Source organism: Bos mutus, chromosome 5, assembly GCF_027580195.1.
Source record: "Bos mutus isolate GX-2022 chromosome 5, NWIPB_WYAK_1.1, whole genome shotgun sequence".
Classification (NCBI taxonomy): domain Eukaryota; kingdom Metazoa; phylum Chordata; class Mammalia; order Artiodactyla; family Bovidae; genus Bos; species Bos mutus.
In genome coordinates, this window is record NC_091621.1 from 79444194 (window position 1) to 79469220 (window position 25027).

Consider the following 25027-nt stretch of genomic DNA (forward strand, 5'->3'; position numbering starts at 1 on the left):
ACCTCTGCTCCACTCTGAGTCTCCACCGGGAGCCCTGCACTAAGGTGACTGCTGCGGGAAAAACCTCTGTTTCCTCCCTAAGAAAAGATGCTCTCATGTCATCACACAACGTGAAATCTTCCAGTCACTTGTTCTGTCTACTCTACAATGGACTCAGTCTTCCTACCTTACAGAATGGCATTCTTTGACTTCTCTTTCTGCTAAGAACCTAACTGGTACCAACCAATTTCCCCCTTCACTTTCCAGTTATTATTCTTCAATCAAGTATGGCTGGGTTTTTGTTTTTATTTTTCAGCACATTTCTGCTTTACCCTGCAATAGGAATGGGATCAATGAAAGATTCATACTATTAGATATTCAGGCACATGAAGACCCTACTTTGGAGCCTGAATATCCTGAAGTAGCTCAAATAAAACAATAAGTATAATTCTTATTCTAAGATAATAATAATCTCTTGGGCCATAAAGATGGCTGAGCACCAAAGAATTGATGCTTTTGAACTGTGGTGTTGGAGAAGACTCTTGAGAGTCCCTTGGACTGCAAGGAGATCCAACCAGTCAATCTTAAAGGAAACCAACCCTGAATATTCATTGAAAGGATGATGCTGAAGCTGAAGCTCCAAAACTTTGGCCACCTGATGTGAAGAGCCACCTCACTGTAAAAGACCCTGATGCTGGGAAAGACTGAAGGCAGGAGGTGAAGGGGATGACAGAGGATGAGATGGTTAGATAGCATGTCGCTGACTCAGGGACATGAGTTTGAGCAAACTTGGGGAGATAGTGAACAACAGGGAAGCCTGGCGTGCTGCAGTCCATGGTATCGCAGAGTTGGACATGACTTAGTGACTAAACAACAGCAAAGATTATACAGAGTAAATATGAAGAGGTGGGTGTACATTTAATCAATGTTCAAACAATCAAAATTGTTTGCTTTTCTTCAATAAGAAGTTATTTACTTTAGGTTATATTACTTGTTTACTGTTTCCTTTTCCATCTATCCCATAGCATGTAAGTTCCACCAGGGCAGGAACTTTTTCTGTCTTATTCACTCCAGTGGCAAGAAAAGGATTTGACATGTAGTATCTTTGTGCTTAGTCACTCAGTCGTGTCCAGTTCTTTGTGACCCCACGGATTGTCAATGGAATTCTCCAGGCAAGAACACTGGAGTGGGTTGCCCATTTCCTTTTCTAAAGGATCTTCCAGACCCAGGAATCGAACCTGTGTTTCTTGCGTCTCCCGCATTGGCAAGCTGATTCTTTACCACTGTGCCACTTGGGAAGCCCCTTGACACATAGTAGGTACTCAGTAAATAACTGTTACATACAAGAGAGAAGGAGAAGATGGTGGTGACTAACATTAATAGTGTACCTACTACACATCAGAAACTTTGCTTTAGAAGGATGGATACTTTCATTTGATCTTCACAAAAAGAGCACTTAGATGAGGTGGTTTTTTTTTTTTTTTTTTAAGTATTTCACTTTTTAAAGCTTATAAACAGCATTGTCAGGGATAAATCTAGAACTGAATCTCAACACATGCCTTTTCCACCCTAACATACATCTGACAACATTGAGGGGAATAGTCATGCAAAGGGCAACAACACATAGGCACAATGGAGCAAATACATTAGAAGCAATTAAGGAGAGGGTGAATCATGGGGAGTTGCATGTTTAAACAGGGTGGAGGTGGGGAAAATCACCTTATGACCAGTCAATCAAGCAAAGTGTGGAGAGTAAGGTGGAATTTCTATAAAGATAGAAGGGAAGAAGCTTTCTTTGGCTAGGTGGGGCACGATTCAAGGCAGGGGTGGCCTGGCAGAAGTTATCAGCATCTGGGTGCTAAGTTGTTTCAGCTTGTCCAATTCTTTGCGACTCTTTGGACTGTAGCCCTCCAGGCTCCTCTGTCTATGGGATTTCCCAGGCAAGAATACAGGAGTGGGTTGCCATTTCCTCCTCCAGGGGATCTTCCCAACCCAGGGATTGAACCCACATCTCTTACATCTCCTGCATTGGCAGGCGGGTTCTTTACCACTAGCGCCACCTGGGTGGCTACTCAGTATCCTGGGATGGTACCAAAGAGGAACATAAAACAAAAGAAAGGCACATAGGAAAGCAGGAATGAAGTGCTACAAAATCTACCTACAGTCTTTGGAATAAGTGACCGAGTTCTACTTTTATTTAATTCTACTTTTATTTCTTCTCCTCCTTTGGTTCTTCTGCTTTTTAAAGGCAGAAGATATAGATCTTGGCATGTATTAAATCATAGTTTGTATATGTTTCAGCCTTATGATCAAAGTATCTAGGATAAAAGAGGTAACATGAAATTAATAAAAGTAATTGTACTTCATTAAAAATGTTTACAACTATAAAGGCAATTTAATAATGAATGAAAGTAGTAATATTATGGATTATGAAGGAGACTTGGCTACATTTTCCCCAGGCATTGAGGGTATTCTTTTATCTTCCTACTTTCAAGTATTGGAACTTCAAACAGAAGAAGGCTGAGCAAAATCATGTCTACCCAAACCCGAAGGGCTGCCAGAGTCTAAAAGGATAGACATGGAAACCCAATAAGTTAGAAACGCCTAGGGTGCTTGTTTGAATGTACCAACCCAGATCAACTGGTTAAGAATTCCTATGGATGGCACTTTAGAATCTTCATTTTTAACAAGCTCCAGAGGAAACTGTAAAGGGGTATGTAACATGTGTGTGGGAGGTGATGGAACGCCTAGATGTAATGCAAAGTAGGAACACATGCACGCTTGGTGAAACATACTGAGTGCGCTCTGGAGAGCTCCACTTACAGATAATTAAGCAGGAAGCCTCGGCCTCATAGGCATCATCATTATTTATTGTACTCCTCAATTAGAACACTTTGAATAGGTTCCAGCTTTGGTTCCCACGCAAAAGTTCCACCCACCCGCATCCCAGGAGGCCCTTTGAATCCACGGTCTCTTTTAGTTTTAACCATTTAACTTACATACAAACGGAACCATTTCTGAAAACAAACAAACAAACCAAAAAATGGGTATTTTGTAGTCAGATATGTTTTGCTTGAACCGCACTGCCCAACTTCTGAGCAGTATGGTTCTGAAAAGGCTATTTAACTTCTCTGAACCTGTTTATTTGAAAAATACTGATACAATACCCTCCTTGTTAGGTCTTTATGAAAATTAAGTGACATAAAACACACCAAATGTGAATTATGCATACACTAAGTGTAAGTTATAATGCCGGACACGTAAGTAGGAACTAAACAAACATTAGTTTTGGGGGCTTTTTGTTTTTCTTTTTATTTCAAAGACAGGTTAAGCACAAATGAGTTTAAAGTAACTTACTTAAAACTTGGGTGCTGCCTAATTCCCATACAACTAGTTGGGTCCTATTCATGTCATTCCTATTAAGGTCCTAACTTGCTTCAGTCGTGTCTGACTCTTTGAGACTCTATGGACTGTAGCCCGCCAGGCACCTCTGTCCACAGGATTTTCCAGGCAAGAATACTGGAGTGGGTTGCCATTTCTTCCCAACCCAGGGATGGAACCCACATCCCCTGTCTCCTGCACTGGCAGGCAGGTTCTTTACTAGTGCCACCTGGGTGGCCACAAAGGATCAACTTACAGGTCCAATCCCTACACTGTCCAGGTGTGCATCTGAGATGCCTTGATAACAATTCCTGAACATCTTAGACTCTTGTTTTCAAATCAACACTATAAAGGGAGGGTGCTAAATAAATTAGTTTTAAAAACATACAGTTCATTAAAAAAAAAAAAAAAGGGGAGGGCAGGATGAAGAAAAGTCAATGAGACTGTGATAGAGATGATGCTCTCTTCAGCAGGCCCTTCTCCACCTCTCACTGAATTTCCCATCTTTCTCTCTCCAGTTTCCACATGTCCACATCAGGATGGGTTGTCTGTAATCTGTCTGCTGTAATCTTTCCTTTTTCTTTCCATTATCTTTTTCCTCCTTCCTTACCTCCATAAATATTTATTCAATGATTACCATATGCAAGCCTCTGTAGGAAGGAGATGCAGACATCTGGGGATGCAGACATGAATACGGAACATGGGCTTTGAAGAAGTTACCCACAGGCACCAGGGAAGCTGAAAGGAGGGGTAGCTGGCTCTGCCTGAAAGTTAAGGAAGGCTTCGAAGAGGAGCGCTTGTGAGACTTTTGTTAATATGGCAAACATTTGGGTAAGGTGCATTAAAAGGCAATAAAAATGTTCATAGGGTGAACATTCCAATAGCAACACAAAGAAATTGGATGATTCCTCCCACAAGTGAAAATGGTAAACTGTACGGTGGCGGTGGCTTAGTCACTCAGTCACATCTGACTCTTGTGACCCCAAGGACTGTAGCCCGCCAGGCTCCTCTCTCCATGGGATTTCTCAGGCAAGAATGTTGCAGTGGGTTGCCATTTCCTTCTCCAGGGTACAGTATGATTAATTGGGGCTTACCCAAGGAATGCCAAGTTGATTTAACATCTGAAAATTAATCAATGGAACTCACTATATGAATACAAGATGAAAATCAGGTGATGATTTTAATGGAAAATGAGAATTGCATGAAGTGCAGCACTTATTCATTGATAGAAACATAAAGAAAAGTAGTAAGAGACAGAATCCTCTTTAACCTTATAGAGGGTATCTACAAAAAGCCTACAATTAACATCATACTTGATGGTAATGACTGCATACTTTTTCACTTAAGATCAGGAACTAGGCAAGGATTTCCATGCCACTTCTAGTCTATAGTCTACAGTCCTGGAGGTCTTATCCAGTGCACCCATGGAAGAAAACAAAGACAGAGAAGGTAAGGGGGAAGTAAAAGTGTCTTCCTACAGAAATGGGCTGATGATGCATCTAGAAAAATCCCAAGAAATCTACCAAAAAAAAAAAAAAAAAACTATTAGAATGATAAATGAACTTAGAAAATTCTCAAGATAAAAAGTAAATATACAAAAAATAGTATTTCAATATTGTGATGGTTTTTAAATTTCCACAATTCCTTGGCAATTTTCCCTTAAAAAGATAGATTCTAACGTCCTCTTCTTGAGTGTGGACTAATCATTAACAACCTCTTTCTAATAAATAGAATGTGGTGGAAGTGACAGCATGTGACTTCTGAGACTAGGTCATAATAGTCACTGCTGTTTCTGCCTTGTTCTTATGGATCACTTGGTTTGGGGGAACCAGGAGCCCTTTTTCAAGAATACTTGAGCAGTTCTACAGAGAGGCCCATGGAAGGGAATCGATTTGTCAGCAGCATCTTTTTGACCATGGAAGTGAGTCACCTTGGAAGTACATCCTTTCGCTTCAGTTAAGTTATCAGAGATTTCAGCCCCTCAGTCTCCGAGTCTTCGTAGACACAAGCCATCCTAACTGGGCCCTATCTAAATTCCTTATCCATAGAGACTATGAAATGCTAAACAATTACTGTCATTCCTTCAAGTCACAAGTTTGGGTCATGACTTGTTACATGGTGATAGATAACTAATGCATACATACAAGCAATGAACAATTGGAAAAGGGAATAAAAAACTGATTCTGATGACAGTAGCATCAAAATGCACTTAGGATTCAAATTAGTTTAAGGTATGTAAGACCAATATACTAAAAACTACCAAAAAATTGCTCAAATTAAAGAAGAAGACCTAAATAAATAAAGAAACAATATTTGTGGATGGGAAGACTCAGGTTTACTGACATGTTGATTCTCTCTGATTGATTTAAAGCTTCAATGCAATAGAAATCAATAGATCTTTTTTTTTGACATGAACAAATTTTATTTTTAATATAATTTCTAAAGGCTACACTTTGATGTATTCCCTGAGTTGTAAAATGTAACCTATCTTACACCCTATAGCTTGTACCTCCCAGTCCCCCTACCCTCTGTAAACCCTCTCTCCTCCCCACTAGTAACAACTAGTTTGTTCTATATGAGTCTTCTTTTCTTGTTATATTCACTAATTTATATTGTTTTAGAGTCCACATATAAGTGATTTCATATAGTATTTGTCTTTCTCTGTCTGACATAAGTGAAATAATTCACTTAGCGTAATGCCTTTCAAGTCCACCCATATTGTTCCAAATGGCAAAATTTCATTCTTTTTATGGCTGAGTTGTATTCCATTGTGTGTGTGTGTGTATATATAAATATATATATATAACATATATACCACATCTTCTCTATCAGTCATCTGTTGATGAACACTTAGGTTGCTTCTATGTCTTAGAAATTGTAAATAATGCTGCTATGAACACTGAGGGGCACATATCTTTTCAAGGTAGTGTTTCTGCTTTTTTTTTTTTGGATATGTATCCAGGAGTGGAATTGCTGGGTCATATGATAGCTGTAGTGTTAGAGGAACTTCCATACTGTTTTCCATGGTGGCTGTACCAATACAGATTTCCACCAGCCAGTGTACAAGGGTTCACTTTTCCCCACATCCATTAGAGATATTGAGTAGAGTTCCCTGTGTCATACAGTAAGGTCCTTATTAGTCATCTATTTTACATATGTGTTGTCTGTTTAAGTCGTGTCTGATTCTTTTGCAACCCCATGGACTGTAGCCTCTGTCCATGGAATTTTCCAGGCAAGAATACTGCAGTGGGTTGCCATTTCCTCTTCCAGGAGTGCCTAGTGATGGTGGCAGAAACTAAGGATCCAGACAAGTATATAAGCTTTTTTTTTAAACTGTTTTTCAAATTAATTAATTTTTGGCTGTGCTGGGTCTGTGTTGCTGCAAGCAGGCTTTCTCTATTTGCAGTACATGGGCTTCTCATTATGGTGGCTTCTCTTGTTGCAAAGCATGGGCTCTAGGCACATGGGCTTCAGTAGTTGTGGCACACAGGCTTAGCTGCCCTGTGGCATGTGGAATCTTCCCGGACAAGGGCTCAAACCTGTTGCCCCTGCATGGACAGCAGATTCTTATCCACTGGACCACCAGGGAAGTCCCAGTGTATAACCTTTTATCTGGGAAGTGTTCCCGAGCTATAGTGAGGCCAAGGGGGTGTGCCAGCATGATGTCTCCCAGCTTATGTTCCCTGGCTATGTCTCCTGAGCCTCTAGAGGGGTGGAAAACCTGAAGCTTGTCTGAAGCTGAAGCTCCAGGCTAAGTAAATAGGTCTTTTTCACAGGAATACTTGGGTTTTATTTCCACTTGCTGTCTGTGCAGTGCCCCGGGGATGTTTGCCTGCTGAGAATTGTCTTTCTGATGATTACAGCCCTGTGGAGCTCAGGAATGCCAGTGTCCTTGGCCAGCAAGGCTGAGGGATCAAAGGGTGTCCCCTGTGTGGATTGCACGTGCTCAGCGGCTTTAGCAAGACTGATGAGGAGTGTAGCAGCTGGAGCACGCTCACTGGCTTCAGAAAGACAGCTCTCCAGCCCCAGCCAGGAGGTGGGGGAGTGGCGCAACCACTGTACCTGCAGACTTCAGCCAGGACCTGGGACGGTGTCACCACCATCCACCCCTGCCTGCTTAGCTAGGCAGTTGGGAGGGTATTGTATCCAAGCTCACCAACCTGTTCTAGCGTGCTAGGTGGAGAGTGCAACAACCAGGTCCATGAGTGCCTCTGCCTTCGGGAGGGTTTTTTTTTTTTGCTCTTATTTATTTATTTTTGGCTATGCTGGATTTTGGTTGCTGTGCAAGCTTTTCTCTAGTTGAGGCGAGTGGGGGCTACTCTCTAATTGCAGTGCATGGGCTTCTCATTGCTGTGGCTTCTCTCTTGGTGGAGCACGGGCTCTAGGGCACACAGGCTTGGTAGTTGTGGCTCCCTGGCTCTAGAGCACAGGCTCAGTAGCTGTGGCTTGGGGTTTAGTTGCTCTGCGGCATGTGAGATCTTCCCAGACCAGGGATCGAACCCGCATCCCCTGCACTGGCAAGCAGATTCTTTACCACTGAGCTACCAGGGGAGCCCAGGAGCTTTTCAATTGTCCCCTGCCTCTCCAGCTGATGCCTTTAGATTGACAACGAATCTCCTTCACGTATGGCCCTTTCCAAGCTACTGTTACTCAGCTCGTTCTGGGGGTAAGACCACATGCAAAATCCTTTAATAGGGGAATTTCACATTCCTATAGCACTTTGGAACCCTTGGAGCTCAGCCCTGTTGGGTCTCTAAGCCAGGAGTTTTGGGGGCTCATCTTTCTGGGGCAAACCCCAAGGGTTGGGGTGCCTGGGGTGGGGCTCCAATCCCTTACTTCTCCTGGAGAAGCGGCAGGCTCATGAGTCCTTGTCCAGTGTTGCTGCATACAGTAAGGAGAGGTCTTTTGCCAAACCTGTCTCTGCCTCTCCTACCTGCCTCAGTGTGTTTCTTTTATTTTGTGTTGTGGGGAGCATTTTGTCTAGTTTTCTGATCTTTTTCAGAGGGAAATGTTCCATACTTAGCTGTAGATTTAGTGTGTCCATGAGAGCCCATGAGTTCAGAATTTTTCTACTCTGTCATCCTGGACACTGCCTTAAAACCTTTCTAGATTAAAATGGGGGATAGTATATTAATTTGTTTCCTTGAATAACCTCCTCTATTTTTATGAAGTCAGCTGGGACTCTTGGTGAACCCAGAGCATGAGATTGGCTTGAATAAGTCTGGGTGTGCTGGGGTAAGCAAATCCTTTTGCAATATTGACCAAGGCACTGTGAAGGATTACTAATGCTCCTCCTATCCCCCTATGCTGGAGGACAGTTTTGAGAGTGCCCTTGTAATAATTCTTACTAGGCAATTATCCCTCAAGGATTTTGGCAGGAACAACAGGAATATACAGAAAGCCAAGATCTGCTCTAGTAATTCAGCAGTCATATTTTTTTTCTTCTTGAAGATGAATATCAATCTTCTCTCCATATATTGAGCTATAACACGTTACATGGTTTGAGTTGCCTGGATTGTTGCCTCACACTTCTACATGTTCTGTTGGAAGCCTCTCTTGTCCAGCGCTCAGGAGCTTGGCATTTTGTAATTTTAAAATGCAAATCTATTAATGTCACTTTCACTTGTCACTTTAATGGTCTTGCATTGCCCTTCATTCCCTCCCTCTGGGCTTCTCTGAACTTTTTCTTGCCTACAGGCTTTTACATGTGCTATGTTCCATGTGGAACATTCCATCACATTCCATCACATATCCCGATTGGTCTGCCTAATTTATACTTGCTTTTGTGTCTTAACATAAACTTTACTTTCTCTTAAAAGTTTTCTCATCGTCCCCAAACTACTCTTCCCTATTATTACACAAATCACACTTTAAGCATTGCTTTCTTTTATTTGTCTCTATTTTTTACAAGAAGGTAAAATTTTGTTAGAATAGAGACCATTTGTCCTGTTTTTCATCACAAACACTCTGTCTAGCACATTTTAATGGAAAATTGTAGATGAATAAATGATATCATGACTTGATCTATCAGTTCTGACTCAACAATTCTTAGTATATTTATCCATATTAGGAAGAACTTCCAGGTCCTGCTACTCTGAATACAAAACCAACATCATGATCCTAATTCACTCAATCTACCGTGGCATTCCTCCACCAAAAAAAAAAAACAAGTCACCCAGCTTCTTTTCTGGGATCAACAGCACCTTCACATGGCATAGAGTTCACGGCAAAGCTTAGTTCCACACCTATTGAATGAATCCGATGTGACTGATCCCTTAATTAAACAATTCTTTGTAATATAAATAAAATTCTATGTGGTTTTCATGTTTGCTGTTGAGAACAAAGCAGTTTAGTTAGAGAAATTATGAATTACACTGCTCTACTGGCTCCTATAAAAACATCTTGGAGTAAGAAAGATGTCTTTTGTTTTCTCTCAGTTATATATATACTTCTGTATCTGTCTATTCTGGAAGGAAATCAACCCTGAATATTCATTGGAAGGACTGATGCTGAAGCTGAAGTTCCAATACTTTGGCTGACTTGAAGAGCCAACTCACTGGAAAAGACCCTGATACTGGGGAAGACTGAAGGCAGGAGGAGAATGGGGACAACAGAGGATGACATGGTTGAATGGCATCACCGACTCAATGGACATGAGTTTGAACAACCTCCAGGAGATGGAAGGACAGGGAAGCCTGGTGTGCTGCAGTCCATGGGTCGCAAAGAGTCAGACACAAGTAAGCGATCAAACAACAACAATATATGCAAATATTAGCAAGCCAAACGTTTTCATACGAAATTCCTCCATGTCCCTCTCCCTCACTACTTTTGGGATCCAGGACTGTTAAGATTGGAGAGTTTTGAAAGCAAAGATTTCAGGTAGCTGTTGAATTTTGCATTTTATCAAAAATAGGAGGAAGAGTAGGAATGGTTCATTGTCTCAGTATCTTGCTGTCCTTAAATTTTGGAACAAAGAATCAAATCATGGTCTAACTTGCAGAAAGGAGTCCTCAGTCCCCCTCAATACTAAAACAATTCAGCAAACAACAACAAAGATGAAATCCAAGTGATCTCAAAGGAAGGATCAGATCACAAGGACAGTAAAACAGACCACTATTCCCCTGGTCAGAATTCCTGATAGGGTAAAGCTAGTATTATCAAGAACAACAGAACCAGAAGAGGCAATAATACTCAGACAAAAATACTCTTTCAAAGGTAGATATGACAGGTGGTTGGTATAACCACCCTGTAAGTTGCGTATTTGTAATTAGAGGTTAGTATCCACATCATATCCCTATAGGACACTTGGATGTTTGGTAAGAACTTCCCCCTTGTCTTTTTGCTGGTGATGTTTTCTGAAGAGGTTGCAAACCAGCTGTTGGGGGCGATTCCAGCTATCAGATACAATTTTAGGGGTTTACACAGTGGGTTTTGCTTTTTAAATCCATATTTCTCTCTTGAGAAGCTAGAGGATATGGAAATACTGATCTCCAGGACGTGTCCGGGTGACAATGGTTAGTAGGTGCTGAACAGCTGACTCCCTTTCAATGGACCCTGTCTTTGCTACAATTGTTTCCACTTCTATTTACTTTTACTGATCCCTTTTATTCAATTATATCATCTTCTTGTCTCCTTTAGGCATGCATATGTGCATGCTCAGTCTCTTCAGTTGTGTCCAACTCTGTGGCTCCATGGACTGTAGCCGACCAGGCTCCTCTGTCCATGGGATTCTCCAGGCAGGAATACTGGAGTGGGTTGCCATGCCTTTAGATCTTCTTAACCCAGGGATCAAACCCACACCTCTAATGTCTCCTGCATTGGCAAGTGGTTCTTTACCATTAGCACCACCTAGGAAGCCCATTGCAAGCATGAGCCCCCTGGGAAGCCCCCTGCTTTAGGCATAGGAATTTGCAACTCCTATTCTACAAAGATTGTCCCTTCTCATCCATCTCTACTTGCTCAAATTCTAGTCATCATTCATAGTTCATCTCAAATCTCAACTTTTTTCCTTTTCCCAACAATCAGATGTGAGTTATCCCTATTTTGAATACTCAAAACATTTCTAACACTGCTTTTGTAGCCTATACAGTATTCAGCAGTAATATTATTCTTATCTGTATTTTATTTATCTTGTTAGTATAAGACCTATAAGCTTGTACATTCATTCACTCATTCATTCAGCAAAAATTTATTTTTTGCTGAATTTATTTTTTGCCATACGCTAGGTAAAGTCCTGCGGATATTGCAAAGAATACAAGAAATGGGTAAATCAACCATACTTCGACTAAAAAAATCATAAAAAAGAGAACTGGAGACAGGCTCTCAAGGAGAAATTGCAATCAGGATTTTCTTGCTCATCTTTGCTTCCACTTCAGAGCCTCAGAAAGTGACTTGTACTTAATACTCAGTTGGCATTTGTAGAAGTGAATTTCTGGCAATCCTCTTAACATAGTTTATGACATAGTACTTTAAGTAAAAGTAATAGAGTTATATATCTTCAAACAGCACTCTAAAAACCAGTTTTTATTAATATATGCTAATCACTAAACATTTATTCATCCATTCCAGTTACTCTGAATCACCAAGGTTTCATCTGGAAATAGGACTCAAAGTACTGAGATGTCTCTCTAAATTTAGTTACCTGGGTAACTGCTGAAAGAGAGGCGACTGCTGCTGGTGTCTTTATCAACGATGTTGAAGTCCCAGTGTTTATATATCCTGAGCATGGCTGCATATGTGTACCAGCTTGAGTGAGCAAAAAAGATGTTCTCAAATCCAGGAAGAACCTGTAGCCAGAATCACAGTGAAGTAAACAGATAACTGACTGCAAATGTGGGAAATATACATCTACTGAGGTGTTTATTGCTATATTTGGTAGTGGAAAATTAACCTTTAATGTACACAAGACAGATTCTGTCCTAGCTTCCAAAATGGAAGATTCTAGAAGGTAGGAGTGGCAGGTACATACAGCATGAGAAAAATGATGGAAGAAACAGAAGTGCTGTGTGCATGCTAAGTTGCTTCAGTCGTGTCTGATTTTTTGCGACCCCATGGACTGTAGCCTACCAGGGTCCTCTGTCCATGGGATTCTCCAGGCAAGAATACTGAAGTGGGTTGCCATGCTCTCCTCCAGGGGATCTTGCTGACTCAGAGATTGAACCTGCAATGGCAGGTGGGTTCTTTACCACTAGCATCCAAACAGAGGTAACATCATGTACATCCAATTCCCTCTATCAGTTCCTTCCAGTTCTTAACTTCCATGACAGAGGAACCCATGAGGTGATATGTAACTACAGCAGGGGTGGTGAGATGCCATGTTTGGGTGACATATAGAAAGAATCTCCACGGACCAGAAGAAGGACAAAGAGAAAGGCTACCGAGTGACTCACCTTAATAAGGGCAGAGCAATGTCCCATGTCCCATCTCTTAAAAAACTTCAGGCTGGAGTTTTTTGTGGGAGAAAGTGAGGGAATCAGATCCAGCAGGTCTCCAATAGCATTCAGGAACTGAATCTGGAACAGGGTCATGGGCTGGGGAAAGACAAAGACTGCACTTAACATTGATTTGTTACTATCACATGTCATTTTCTATTGGGAGGGTTCCCCTTGTTAGGTATTTCTTTGTGAAGAGTCCCTCATGTAACAGATACCAAGATTTTTTTGTACTTTACAAAATAATTTTTATTACTTTATAGTTTACGAGACATTTTAGCCTTTTATCCACAGATTCGAAGAGTGGGTCCTAGGAAAGGAAAACAGAGCACTCTGCTTGCATTTCTCTACTGCAGATTTTTTCAGTCTCGGCACAAGTGATACACGTGTGCATGGCCAGTCATGTCTGACTCTGTGACCCCATGGACTGTAGCCTGCCAGGCTTCCCTGTCCATGGGACTTCCTGGGAAAGAACACTGGAGTGGGTTGCCATAAGATTTATAGTGGAAATTCTTTTCACTCCTCTTCTCTGTTTGCTCAAACCTCAATCCTATCTCCAGCTTACCACTTGGTTTCTAGTGTATCTCTCTAGACTTTTAAAAATGCCTTGTGCTGTGCTAAGTTGCTTCAGTCGTGTACAATTCTGCAACCCTATGGACTGTAGCCTACCAGGCTCCTCTGTTCATGGGGATTCTCCACGCAAGAATACTGGAATGGGTTGCCATGCCCTCTCCAAGGGATCTTTTTAAAATGTCTTACAAATACATTTTTTAAAACATAAATAATAATATATTTTATGTGCTTCTTTTCACCTTGATTTTTTTTTTTTTCCTCTTCGTATCTTTTGGTGTCTTGGGGACCGTTCCATATTGGATGTAAAAATCTTCTTCATTCTTTTAAACAGTATGTCTATGAATGGATGCATTATAATGTTTTTAATCAGTATTTTATTGATGGACTTTCAGGTGGTTTCTAGTCTTTTACTATTAAAGACAATCTTCCAATAATCAGCCTTGGACACATTATTTTCTATAATAATGTGTGTAGAACACACATTATATTATAATCTGTGTAGAACAGATTTCTAAAGATGATTTTGATTTTAATAGATATTTCCATATTATCTTCACAGGGCTTATTTCAATTATACTATTACAGCCTCAACAACGAATTAAACAATTAGTTTATTTCCAAGTTGATAAGGAAAAAACAGTATCTGGTAGCTACATTTAATGTAGACCATTTTTAAAGTCTTTATTGAATTTGTTACAATATTGCTTCTGTTTTATGTGTTTTTTTTTTTTTTTTTTTTTTTTTTTGGCCATGAGGCATGTAGGATCTTAGTTCCCCAACCAGGGATCGAACCCCCTGCACTGGAAGACAAAGTCTTAGCCACTAGACTGCCAGGGAAGTCCCCTCACTGTAGTTTATCTTGGCATTTATGAATACAGCTGAATATATATTTAAGAATCTTTGGATTTACTTTTTGTGAACTGTTAACATGCTTTATTTTTCTACTAGGTTATTCTTTTTTATCTACTTTTAAGAGCTCTTTAAGTCTGACATGAATTGCAAGATTTTTTCAGTTTGTAATTTGCCTTTAAATTTTTTGCATTTATTTTAAAAATCAAGAATGATATCATACATATGAAAGAATGAAGATGTAAATGCACATTTTAAGAAAAAATAATAAAAATAAACTCCTATGTACCTGCATCCCAGTTAAAAAATAGACTATTTTAAATAGACTATCAGCTGTGCCTTAGAAAGTCACCAATCTCATTTCTGTTCCCCATCAGCAGTAACCACTCTGCTAAATTTCAAGTTGTTCATTACTTGCTTTCCTATCATTTTATCATCTATGTATAAATCCCTAGGCAATATATTTTTAAAACTTTGCCTGGTTTAGAATATGGATAAATAGAATCATATCATGTGCATTCCCTTGCTCAAAATTATTTTTTGACATGGATCAATGTCGACAGTGTGGAAACGGTTCGTTCATGTTCATTCCCATATGGTATCACATTACATGAACATACGGTATCACAATATACTTAGGATAAGCATTTGAGATGTTTACAGCTCACAGTAAACAATGATGCTGTGAACTTTTACATATGTGGACCCCATGTTCAAGACTGTATCTAATCTCTGAGTGGGTCTGCCAGGTTGTAGAATATGTATTAACCTCAAATGTTTCAAGTAATGTCCCATCCTTTTCCAAAGTGGTTGTAAGAGTTTACTTACACCAGTAGTGGTTGGGATTTCCCAATTCTGGTGTGTAATAGGATTTCACTGTGGCTTTATGATGCATTTCCTTGAAATTGTGCATTTCTTCACATGTGTATTGGTCATTTGTGCTTCCTCTGCTGTGAAGTTCCTGTTGATGTTTTGTGCCCGTTACCCATTTTTCTACTGGGTATGTTCTTTTTAAAAATTTGTTGACATTCTTTATGTATTTTAGATACAAATCCTTTGTTAGTTAAATGTATTGCAAATATCTTCCCCTGGTTTGCAGCTTATCTTTTCACTCTCTATATTGTTTTTTGATAAAAAGAAATTCTTATTTTAATTAGTCAAATTTCCCAATCTTTTTCTCCATGGCTAGTGCTTCTATGTCTTGTTTAAGATAGACCATATTCTCCTGGGGAAGACTAAATGCTGCTGGGTCAAGGCTATTGTCATTACTTCTAGGCTTTTTCAAGGGACAAAGAAAGGAAACGTACATTTTTTTTTAATTAAGGAAGCCAAAAGTAATGATTTCCTACCTATATGTTAATTAAAAAATACACAGCATGTTTACTTCATTAACTTTTCTTGTGCTGAAAATCTTTTTATCTAATATACTTCTTTGCTTTATCTTTATCTATCAAAATCTATCAGATTTCAAAATAGCAATATAATATTTTTACTAAAGTAAGATTACAAGTCAAGGCTGTCTATTTCTGTTTTGGTGGTTTTCTTATCCTTAGCATCTATTCCACTGAGGATGCACTGCTTTGTGAGGATAACTGTTTTTTGCTCGTTTGTTTTGGCCATGCTGTGTGGCATGTGGGATCCTAGTTTCCTGACCGAGGATGGAACGCATGCCCCCTGCACTGGACTACCAGGGAAGTTCAATAACTCTGTTTTGACATCATCTAACTGTTGCCCATATGGTTATACCATGAACTTGATGTATTAAGTATATTTGTGTGCATTCGTTTTCAGGTCTTAGGAATCACTTAGCTTCCAAAAATTTTGTGTAAGTATGAACAGCATTTACATGGTTTCAAAGTCAAATGTAAAAAAACAAGTTACATCCAGAGGAATGTAGCTTTCATTTCTGCTCCCTCAATTCTCCTTTCATTTATCTTTTAGTTATTGGTTTACACTTTCATTGCTGTTTCTCCTTGAAAATATGTGTAAATCTATCATCTCTCTATCTATCATCTATTATCTATCTATCTCAATTTCTTATGCAGAAGGCAGCACATGATATACACCAGTCTTTACTTTTTACACTTAATAACAGATTCTGAAGGTCAGTCCATAGCAGTATATGGAGATACACCTCATTCCTGTTTACAGCCACATCATTCGTACAGCCAGTCTTCATGTCTTTGGCTGTTTTCAGTCTTTTCACTACTGTAAATTATCTGCAATGAATAGGCTTATATTGCTGCCAGTGAACCTTTGTGATAATCCTGGAAATCTTGCATCAGAGGATAAATGAGTATGTGATTTTGGTGTTGGATGCCAAGCTGTCCATAGCAGATATGCCATTTTGTATTCCCACCAGTCTTTTAGGAAAATGTTTTTTTCCCCCCATTACCTGTTAACACAGTATGCTCTCACACTTTGGAATTTTTGCCAAACTGATAAGTAAGAAAAGATTTCTCAGTATGGCTTTCCAGGTGGCTTGGTGGTAAAGAATCCACCTGCCAATGCAGGAGACATGGGTTCGAACTCTGGTTCGGGAAGATCCCCTGGAGAAGGAAATGGCAATGCACTCCAATATTCTTGCCTGGGAAGTCCCATGGACAGAGGAGTCTGGCGGACTACAGTCCATGGGCTCACAAAGCGAGTGGACACAACTTAGTGACTAAACAACAAGCATTTCTCAGTATGGTTTTAATTTGTATTTCTAGTTTTATTACCAAGGCTGAGCTCATGTGATTAAGAATACTTTTTGCACCTATTTTCTATAAACTGTCATTTTGTATATTTTGTCCAGTGTGCGTGTGGTATATATATTACCTCCAGGAAATAAACTCTTCCTAATTTTTGGAAGTATATTAAACAGTACCTTTCTATCCTCAATGATTCAGTAAACTTTTCAGAAAAAATTATGACATGTGGGCCTGGGTTGTGTGTGTGTGTTTATGTGTGTGTATGTGTGTCCAAGTGCTGTGGAGGATGGAAATCATAGTACTTGTACACTTTTTAAAATGTATACATTTTTCTTTATCATATTGTCTAAAACTCTAGCTTTAGTAGGTTAATCAAATAGCCAGTACATTCATATCGGACTTTAAGCTGACCCAGGGCACATGAACGAGACAGAGAGGATACAGAAACAAGCTGGTTTATTTATGTGTTAGGCTGGGATTTTGTGTAAGACATTGAGTCAGGTTCTAGTAATGAGATAGATAAGACAGTACTTCTATGCAAGAAATTTATTCTTTAGTCCTAATTTGATTTTCTCCTTAACTGGAATGTAATTTTAAAGACCACTTTCAGTATTCTTGCCATACCATATAAATCCTGAGTAGCTTTCTAGAAATCTTACCTTTTTTCCTTCTAATACAGCTCTCTTTGTTGCCCCTGCAAACAGCCCATCCATTTGTGCCATAACATAGTCTGCGTGTCTCCAAAATGGGTCACTCTTGTAATATTTGATGTTCTCCCGGGTCCACTGATCTTGCTTCCTGGAAGACAAATTAGATTTGTACTAGTGGTCTCTACGGTTGTTCATCCAAAGCCAAATTAAAACCAAGCACTTAAAGATTATATATTCAGATTCCTATGCTAGTGTAGGGCTTCCCTGGTGTCTCAGATGATAAAGAATCTGCCTGCAATGTGGGAGACCTGGGTTTGATCCCTGGGTTGGGAAGATCCCCTGGAGGAGGGCATGGCAACCCACTCCAGTATTCTTGCCTGGAGAATCCCCATGAATGGAGGAGCTGGTGGGCTACAGTCCATGCAGTCCCAAAGAATCAGACACGACTGAGCAACTAAGCCCACACAAAGGTTAGTATAATTTAAATTCTGGCTCTTGTAACATTCCAGTCATTTTGAAAAGATATCAGAGCAAATCCTAAGTGATTTTTTATTTCTCCCAAGGACTATGAAAGTGAACATGTTAGTCAGTCAGTCATGTCCAAGTCTCTATGACTCCATGGACTGCAGTCTGCCAGGCTTCTCTGTCCACGGAATTCTCCAGGCAAGAATACTAAAGTAGATAGCCATTCCCTTTTCCAGGGGATCTTCTTGACCCAGGGATTGAACCCAAGTCTCCTGCACTGAAGACAGATTCTTTCCCATCTGAACCACCAGGGAAGCCCCAAGGACTATGACTCTCTCTTTATAACTCTGCATGCTTTACCTAGAACTATCTAGAAACACAGATGTGATATTTATTTATTTATTTATCTGTGATATTGAGACCTAAGAAAGCTGAGGACGGACTATTCAAATGCATCTCATATAACATTATAATGTTTTCACTAAATCCATAAGGATATAGTGGTTTGTATTTGCTTATATTTCTCTCAGATCATTTTCATAGTCTAAGATTTGTTGTATTCCAGTTTTTGCCAATAACTGCCTCAATGACTGTCCTACAAAAAAGTCTTTTTGTCGTTGTTTTATACTCCTTTCATCTCATGTTTTAGTTGTCTGCACTTTATGCAAGATGAGTTGACATAACTTTGTATACTAAAAGCAGTTTCTGATTTGTTCAGGCTATCTCCAGATCAATTTAAAAACACAGTATCAGTGCTTCATGAGATCTAGCCTAGATGCTCGGAAGGACCTTCACATCTGGCAAACAGGTTGCTAGGTATATATTTTAGAGGGCCAAACCAAGAGTTCTTCTATCCCCAAATTAGTCTCAGTCTGTCCTTCCCACAAATGTAAAACAAATTCTGAATATTGAGAATTATTAGTCTCCAGAAAGCTTTACTAAAATAAAAATATTCTCAAAGGATGTGAGGAATTATAACTTAAGATGTGCACTAACTCCCCAGCTAGGATGAGTCTAGGTCCATAAAAAGAAAGCACCTTAGAGAGGGAGGAGGGGGATTTCTAAAGGAGAGGAGCCCCCAGGTGGAAGGGATCCAGGGGTTTGGTTTTGCCTGTCTTGTACTGTGAGGTTTCCTCTAGCTGTGTCACAGCTGACAATGTGATATATTAACCTGACCTCTGAAAGGGCATAAATTAGAAGGCATTTGTCTGCAACCAGTTTTTACGCTATCAACAAGAGGTGTTACACTTAACTATAAGAACCACTCCAGAGTCCTGCCTTAGAAATGGAAAAGAAATGGGTGAAGGGAAAACGGCTGTTTGAAATGACAGACTCAATCCCTGAAGCCTCAGCAGCAATGAGAAGAGGATGCTAATCATACGTACGTTAAAAAGTCCTGCACTTTATTCAACATGGAACGTTTCTTAATCAGCTGTGGGTAGAGGTTTGTGAAGTGGTCATCCATGTGTCTGAAAGGAGAGATGAAAATCGTTACATTTCCATTTTTCTTCTGGGATTTTCCCATCACAGTAAATTACTTGATATTTTGGCTAAGTGGGAGGTTCCCTATTGCAAACCTTCCCTACCTTTTTTAATAAATCAAACATACAATTTAAAATTGGAAATATTTTCAATGTATAGAAAAGCATAGAATATAACAAACACCCAAGGATCCACTAGTCAACTATATTAAATCATTCATTATATTTTACTATATTTGTTTCATATTTTTAAAAAAGGTATAAAACATAAGCTAGAATTGAAGTGCCGACATTAATTGTCCTCCCTTCTCCCTTCTTCCTGGCCTTTCCCTGGTCGCTCAGAGGGTAAAGCGTCTGCCTTCAATGCAGGAGACCTGGATTCTATCCCTGGGTCAGAAAGATCCCCTGGAGAAGGAAATGGCAACCCACTCCAGCACTCTTGCCTGGAAACTCCCATGGATGGAGGAGCCTGGTGGGCTACAGTCCATGGGGTCGCTAGGAGTTGGACACGACTGAGTGACTTCACTTTCATTTTTCACTCTTATGCATTGGAGAAGGAAATGACAACCCACTCCAGTGTTCTTGCCTTGAGAATCCCAGGGATGGGGGAGCCTGGTGGGCTGCCGTCTATGGGGTCGCACAGAGTCGGACACGACTGAGCGACTTCACTCACTCAATCTCCATAGAGGTAACTGCAATCTTGAATCAGTATTTATTATTCTCATACACATTTTAATACATATATGTATTTAAATATTTAATCATAAATAATGTAGAGCATTGCACCCAAGTACTGCATTTCGGAGTCTTTAGTTGACAATGAGGGCTACTCCATTTCTTCTAAGGTATTCTTGCCCATAGTAGTAGATATAATGGTCACCTGAATTAAATTCACCCATTCTAGTCCATTTTAGTTCACTGATTCCTAAAATGTCAATGTTCACTCTTGCTATCTCCTGTTTGACCACTTCCAATTTGCCTTGATTCATGGACCTAACATTCCAGGTTCCTATGCAATATTGTTTTTTACAGCATTGGACTTTACTTCCATCACCAGTCACATCCACAACTGGGCGTTGTTTTTGCTTGGCTCCATCTCTTCATTCTTTCTGGAGTTATTTGTCCACTTATCTCCAGTAGCATATTGGGCACCTACTGACCTGGGGAGTTCATCTTTCAGTGTCATATATTTTTGTTCTCAAGGCAAGACTACTGGAGTGGTTTGCCATTCACTTCTCCCTTCTCCAGTGAACCACATTTTGTCAGAACTGTCCAGCATGACCCATCCATCTTGGGTGGCCCTAAATGGCATGACTCATAGTTTCATTGAGTTAGACAAGGCAGTGATCCATGTGATCAGTTTGGTTAGTTTTCTACGACTTTGGTTTGCTTTCTATCTGCCTCTGATAGATAAGGTTAAGAGGCTTATGGAAGCTTCCTGATGGGAAAGACTGACTGTGGGGTTCCAAAGAATAGCAAGGAGATAAAAAAGCCTTCCTAACTGATCAATGCAAAGAAACAGAGGAAAAACAATAGAATGGGAAAGACCAGAGATCTCTTCAAGAAAATTAGAGATACCAAGGGAACATTTCATGCAAAGATGAGCTCAATAAAGGACAGAAATAATATGGACCTAACAGAAGCAGAAGATATTAAGAAGAGGTGGCAAGAATACACAGAAGAACTATACAAAAAAGATCTGCATGACCCAGATAACCACAATGGTGAGATCACTCACCTAGAGCCATACATCCTGGAATGCGAATCAAGTAGGCCTTAGGAAGCACTATTATGAACAAAGTTAGTGGAGGTGATGGAATTCCAGTTGAACTATTTCAAATCCTAAAAGATGATGCTGTGAAAGTTCTTCATTCAATATGCCAGCAAATTTGGAAAACTCAGCAGTGGCCACAGGACTGAAAAAGGTCAGTTTTCATTCCAAACCCAAAGAAAGGCAATGCCAAAGAATGTTAAAACTACCACACAATTGCACTCATCTCACATGCTCAAAATTCTCCAAGCTAGACTTCAACAGTACCTGAACCGTGAACTTCCAGATGTTCAAGCTGGATTTAGAAAAGGCAGAGGAACCAGTGATCAAATTGACAAGATCTGTTGGATCACTGAAAAAGCAAGAGAGTTCCATAAAAACATCTACTTCTACTTTATCTACTTCTACTTTATTGACTACATGAAAGCCTTTGACAGTGTGGATCACAACAAACTGGAAAATTCTTAGAGATGGGAATACCAGACCACCTTACCTTCCTCCTGAGAAATCTGTATGCAGGTCAAGAAGCAACAGTTAGAACTGGACATGGAAGAATGGACTGGTTCCAAATTGGGAAAGGAGTACATTAAGGCTGTATATTGTCACCCTGCTTATTTAACTTATATGCAGAGTACATCATGTGAAATGCTGGGCTGGATGAAGCACAAGCTGGAATCAAGATTTCAGGGAGAAATATCAATAACCTCAGATGTGCAGATGACACTACCCTTATGGCAGAAGCGAAGAGGAACTAAAGAGCCTCTTGGTGAAAGTGAAAGAGGAGAGTGAAAAAGCTGGTTTAAAACTCAACATTCAGAAAACTAAGATCATGGCATCCGGTCCCATTACTTCATGGCAAATAGATGGGGAAACAATGGAAACAGTAAAGGACTTTATTTTTGGGGGCTCCAAAATCACTGCAGATGGTGATTGCAGCCATGAAATTAAAAGATGCTTGCTCCTTGGAAGAAATGCTATGACAAACCTAGACATTATATTAAAAAGCAGAGAGATTACTTTGCCGACAAAGGTCCATCTAGTCAAAGCTACGGTTTTCCAGTAGTCATATATGGATGTGAGAGTTGGACCATAAAGAAAGCTGAGCGCTGAAGAACTGATGCTTTTGAACTGTGTTGTTGGAGAAGACTCTTGAGAGTCCCTTGCACTGCAAGGAGATCAAACCAGTCAATTGTAATGGAAATCAGTCCTGAATTGGAAGGACTGATGCTGAAGCTGAAGCTCCAATACTTTGGCCACCTGATACGAGGAACTGACTCACTGGAAAAGACCCTGACGCTGGGAAAGATTGAAGGCAGGAGGAGAAGGGGACAACAGAGGATGAGATGGCTGGATGGCACCCCAACTTACTGGATATGAGTTTGAGCAAGCTCTGGGAGTTGGTGATGGACAGGGAAGCCTGGTGTGCTGCAATTCATGGGGTTGCAAAGAGTTGGACATGACTGAGCGATTGAACTAAACTGAATGTATAGCATTATTTATCATGTTTCAGAACATATATAAACAAATAAATAATATCATACCATCTACCACTCTAACTTGTTGTTTCCACATGACATTTTTAAAATTTTTTGCATTTAGTGTCATAATATTTATTTAATACAAATCTATAGTATTAAATTACATTAATATAATTTATTCTGGAAGTGGTCTAAATAACATGGTCAACTCTTTTTTTAAATGCTTTAGTTGGAGGATAATTGCTTTACAATATTGTGTTTGTTTCTGCCATATATCAGCATGAATCAGTGATAGGTATACATACATCCCCTCCCTCTTAAACCTCCTTCACACCTCCCACCCCTCCATATGACATTTTAAAAGAATTATCTATGTTATTATCAGATTAAATTTATTATTTTCATGTGCTGATGGTATTCCATACTATGACTATGTAAAAATTCATTTATGCAGTCCTATGATGCAGCCAAAGCAAAAACAATACCCAGCTGTGGATGTGACTGGTGATAGAAGCAAGGTCCGATGCTGTAAAGAGCAATATTGCATAGGAATCTGGAATGTCAGGTCCATGAATCAAGGCATATTGGAAGTGGTCAAACAAGAGATGGCAAGAGTGAATGTTGACATTCTAGGAATCAGCGAACTCAAATGGACTGGAATGGGTGAATTTAACTCAGATGACCATTATATCTACTACTGCGGGCAGGAATCCCTCAGAAGAAATGGAGTGGCCATCATGGTCAACAAAAGACTCCGAAATACAGTACTTGGATGTAATCTCAAAAATGACAGAATGATCTCTGTTCATTTCCAAGGCAAACCATTCAATATCACAGTAATCCAAGTCTATGCCCCAACCAGTAACGCTGAAGAAGCTGAACGGTTCTATGGAGACCTACAAGACCTTTTAGAACTAACACCCCAAAAAGATGTCCTTTTCATTATAGGGGACTGGAATGCAAAAGTAGGAAGTCAAGAAATACCTGGAATAACAGGCAAATTTGGCCTTGGAATAGGGAATGAAGCAGGGCCAAGACTGATAGAGTTTTTCCAAGAAAATGCACTGGTCATAGCAAACACCCTCTTCCAACAACACAAGAGAAGACTCTATACATGGACATCACCACATGGTCAACACCGAAATCAGATTGATTATATTCTTTGCACCCAAAGATGGAGAAGCTCTATACAGTCAACAAAAACAAGACCAGGAGCTGACTGTGGCTCAGACCATGAACTCCTTATTGCCAAATTCAGACTTATATTGAAGAAAGTAGGGAAAACCACTAGACCATTCAGGTATGACCTAATCAAATTCCTTATGATTATACAGTGGAAGTGAGAAATAGATTTAAGGGCCTAGATCTGATAGATAGAGTGCCTGATGAACTATGGAATGAGGTTCGTGACATTGTACAGCAGACAGGGATCAAGACCACTCCCATAGAAAAGAAGTGCAAAAAAGCAAAATGGCTGTCTGGGGAGGACTTACAAATAGCTATGAAAAGAAGAGAAGCAGAAAGCAAAGGAGAAAAGGAAAGATACAAGCATCTGAATGCAGAGTTCCAAAGAATACCAAGGAGAGATAAGAAAGCCTTCCTCAGCAATCAATGCAAAGAAATAGAGGGAAACAACAGAATGGGAAAGACTAGAGATCTCTTCAAGAAAATCAGAAATACCAAAGGAACATTTCATGCAAAGATGAGCTCGATAAAGGACAGAAATGGTATGGACCTAACAGAAGCAGAAGATATTAAGAAGAGATGGCAAGAATACACAGAAGAACTGTACAAAAAAGATCTTCACGACCCAGATAATCACGATGGTGTGATCACTGACCTAGAGCCAGACATCCTGGAATATGAAGTTAAGTGGGCCTTAGAAAGCATCACTATGAACAAAGCTAGTGGAGGTGATGGAATTCCAGTTGAGCTATTTCAAATCCTGAAAGATGATGCTGTGAAAGTGCTGCACTCAATATGCCAGCAAATTTGGAAAACTCAGCAGTGGCCACAGGACCAGAAAAGGTCAGTTTTCATTCCAAACCCAAAGAAAGGCAATGCCAAAGAATGTTGAAACTACCGCACAATTGCACTCATCTCACACGCTAGTAAAGTAATGCTCAAAATTCTCCAAGCCAGGCTTCAGCAATATGTGAACCATGAACTTCTAGATGTTCAAGCTGGTTTTAGAAAAGGCAGAGGAACCAGAGATCAAATTGCCAACATCCCCTGGATCACTGAAAAATCAAGACAGTTCCAGGAAAATATGTTTC

The 25027-nt window shown here is 39.9% G+C and overlaps 1 protein-coding gene across 2 annotated transcripts in view; it reads right to left on the reverse strand.

Annotated features, from left to right (window-relative positions):
• The window catches only part of PLBD1 (phospholipase B domain containing 1), an 89823-nt gene that overhangs the window by 20360 nt on the left and 44436 nt on the right, over positions 1 to 25027 (reverse strand). For both annotated transcript variants that reach the window (XM_070371129.1, XM_070371130.1), the window contains exons 3-6: positions 19407 to 19490; positions 17566 to 17704; positions 12750 to 12890; positions 12002 to 12146 (exon numbers count right to left, since the gene is read on the reverse strand). In XM_070371129.1, coding sequence (XP_070227230.1) covers positions 12002 to 12146; positions 12750 to 12890; positions 17566 to 17704; positions 19407 to 19490 — 509 coding nt within the window. The remainder of the gene's footprint in view (positions 1 to 12001; positions 12147 to 12749; positions 12891 to 17565; positions 17705 to 19406; positions 19491 to 25027) is intronic.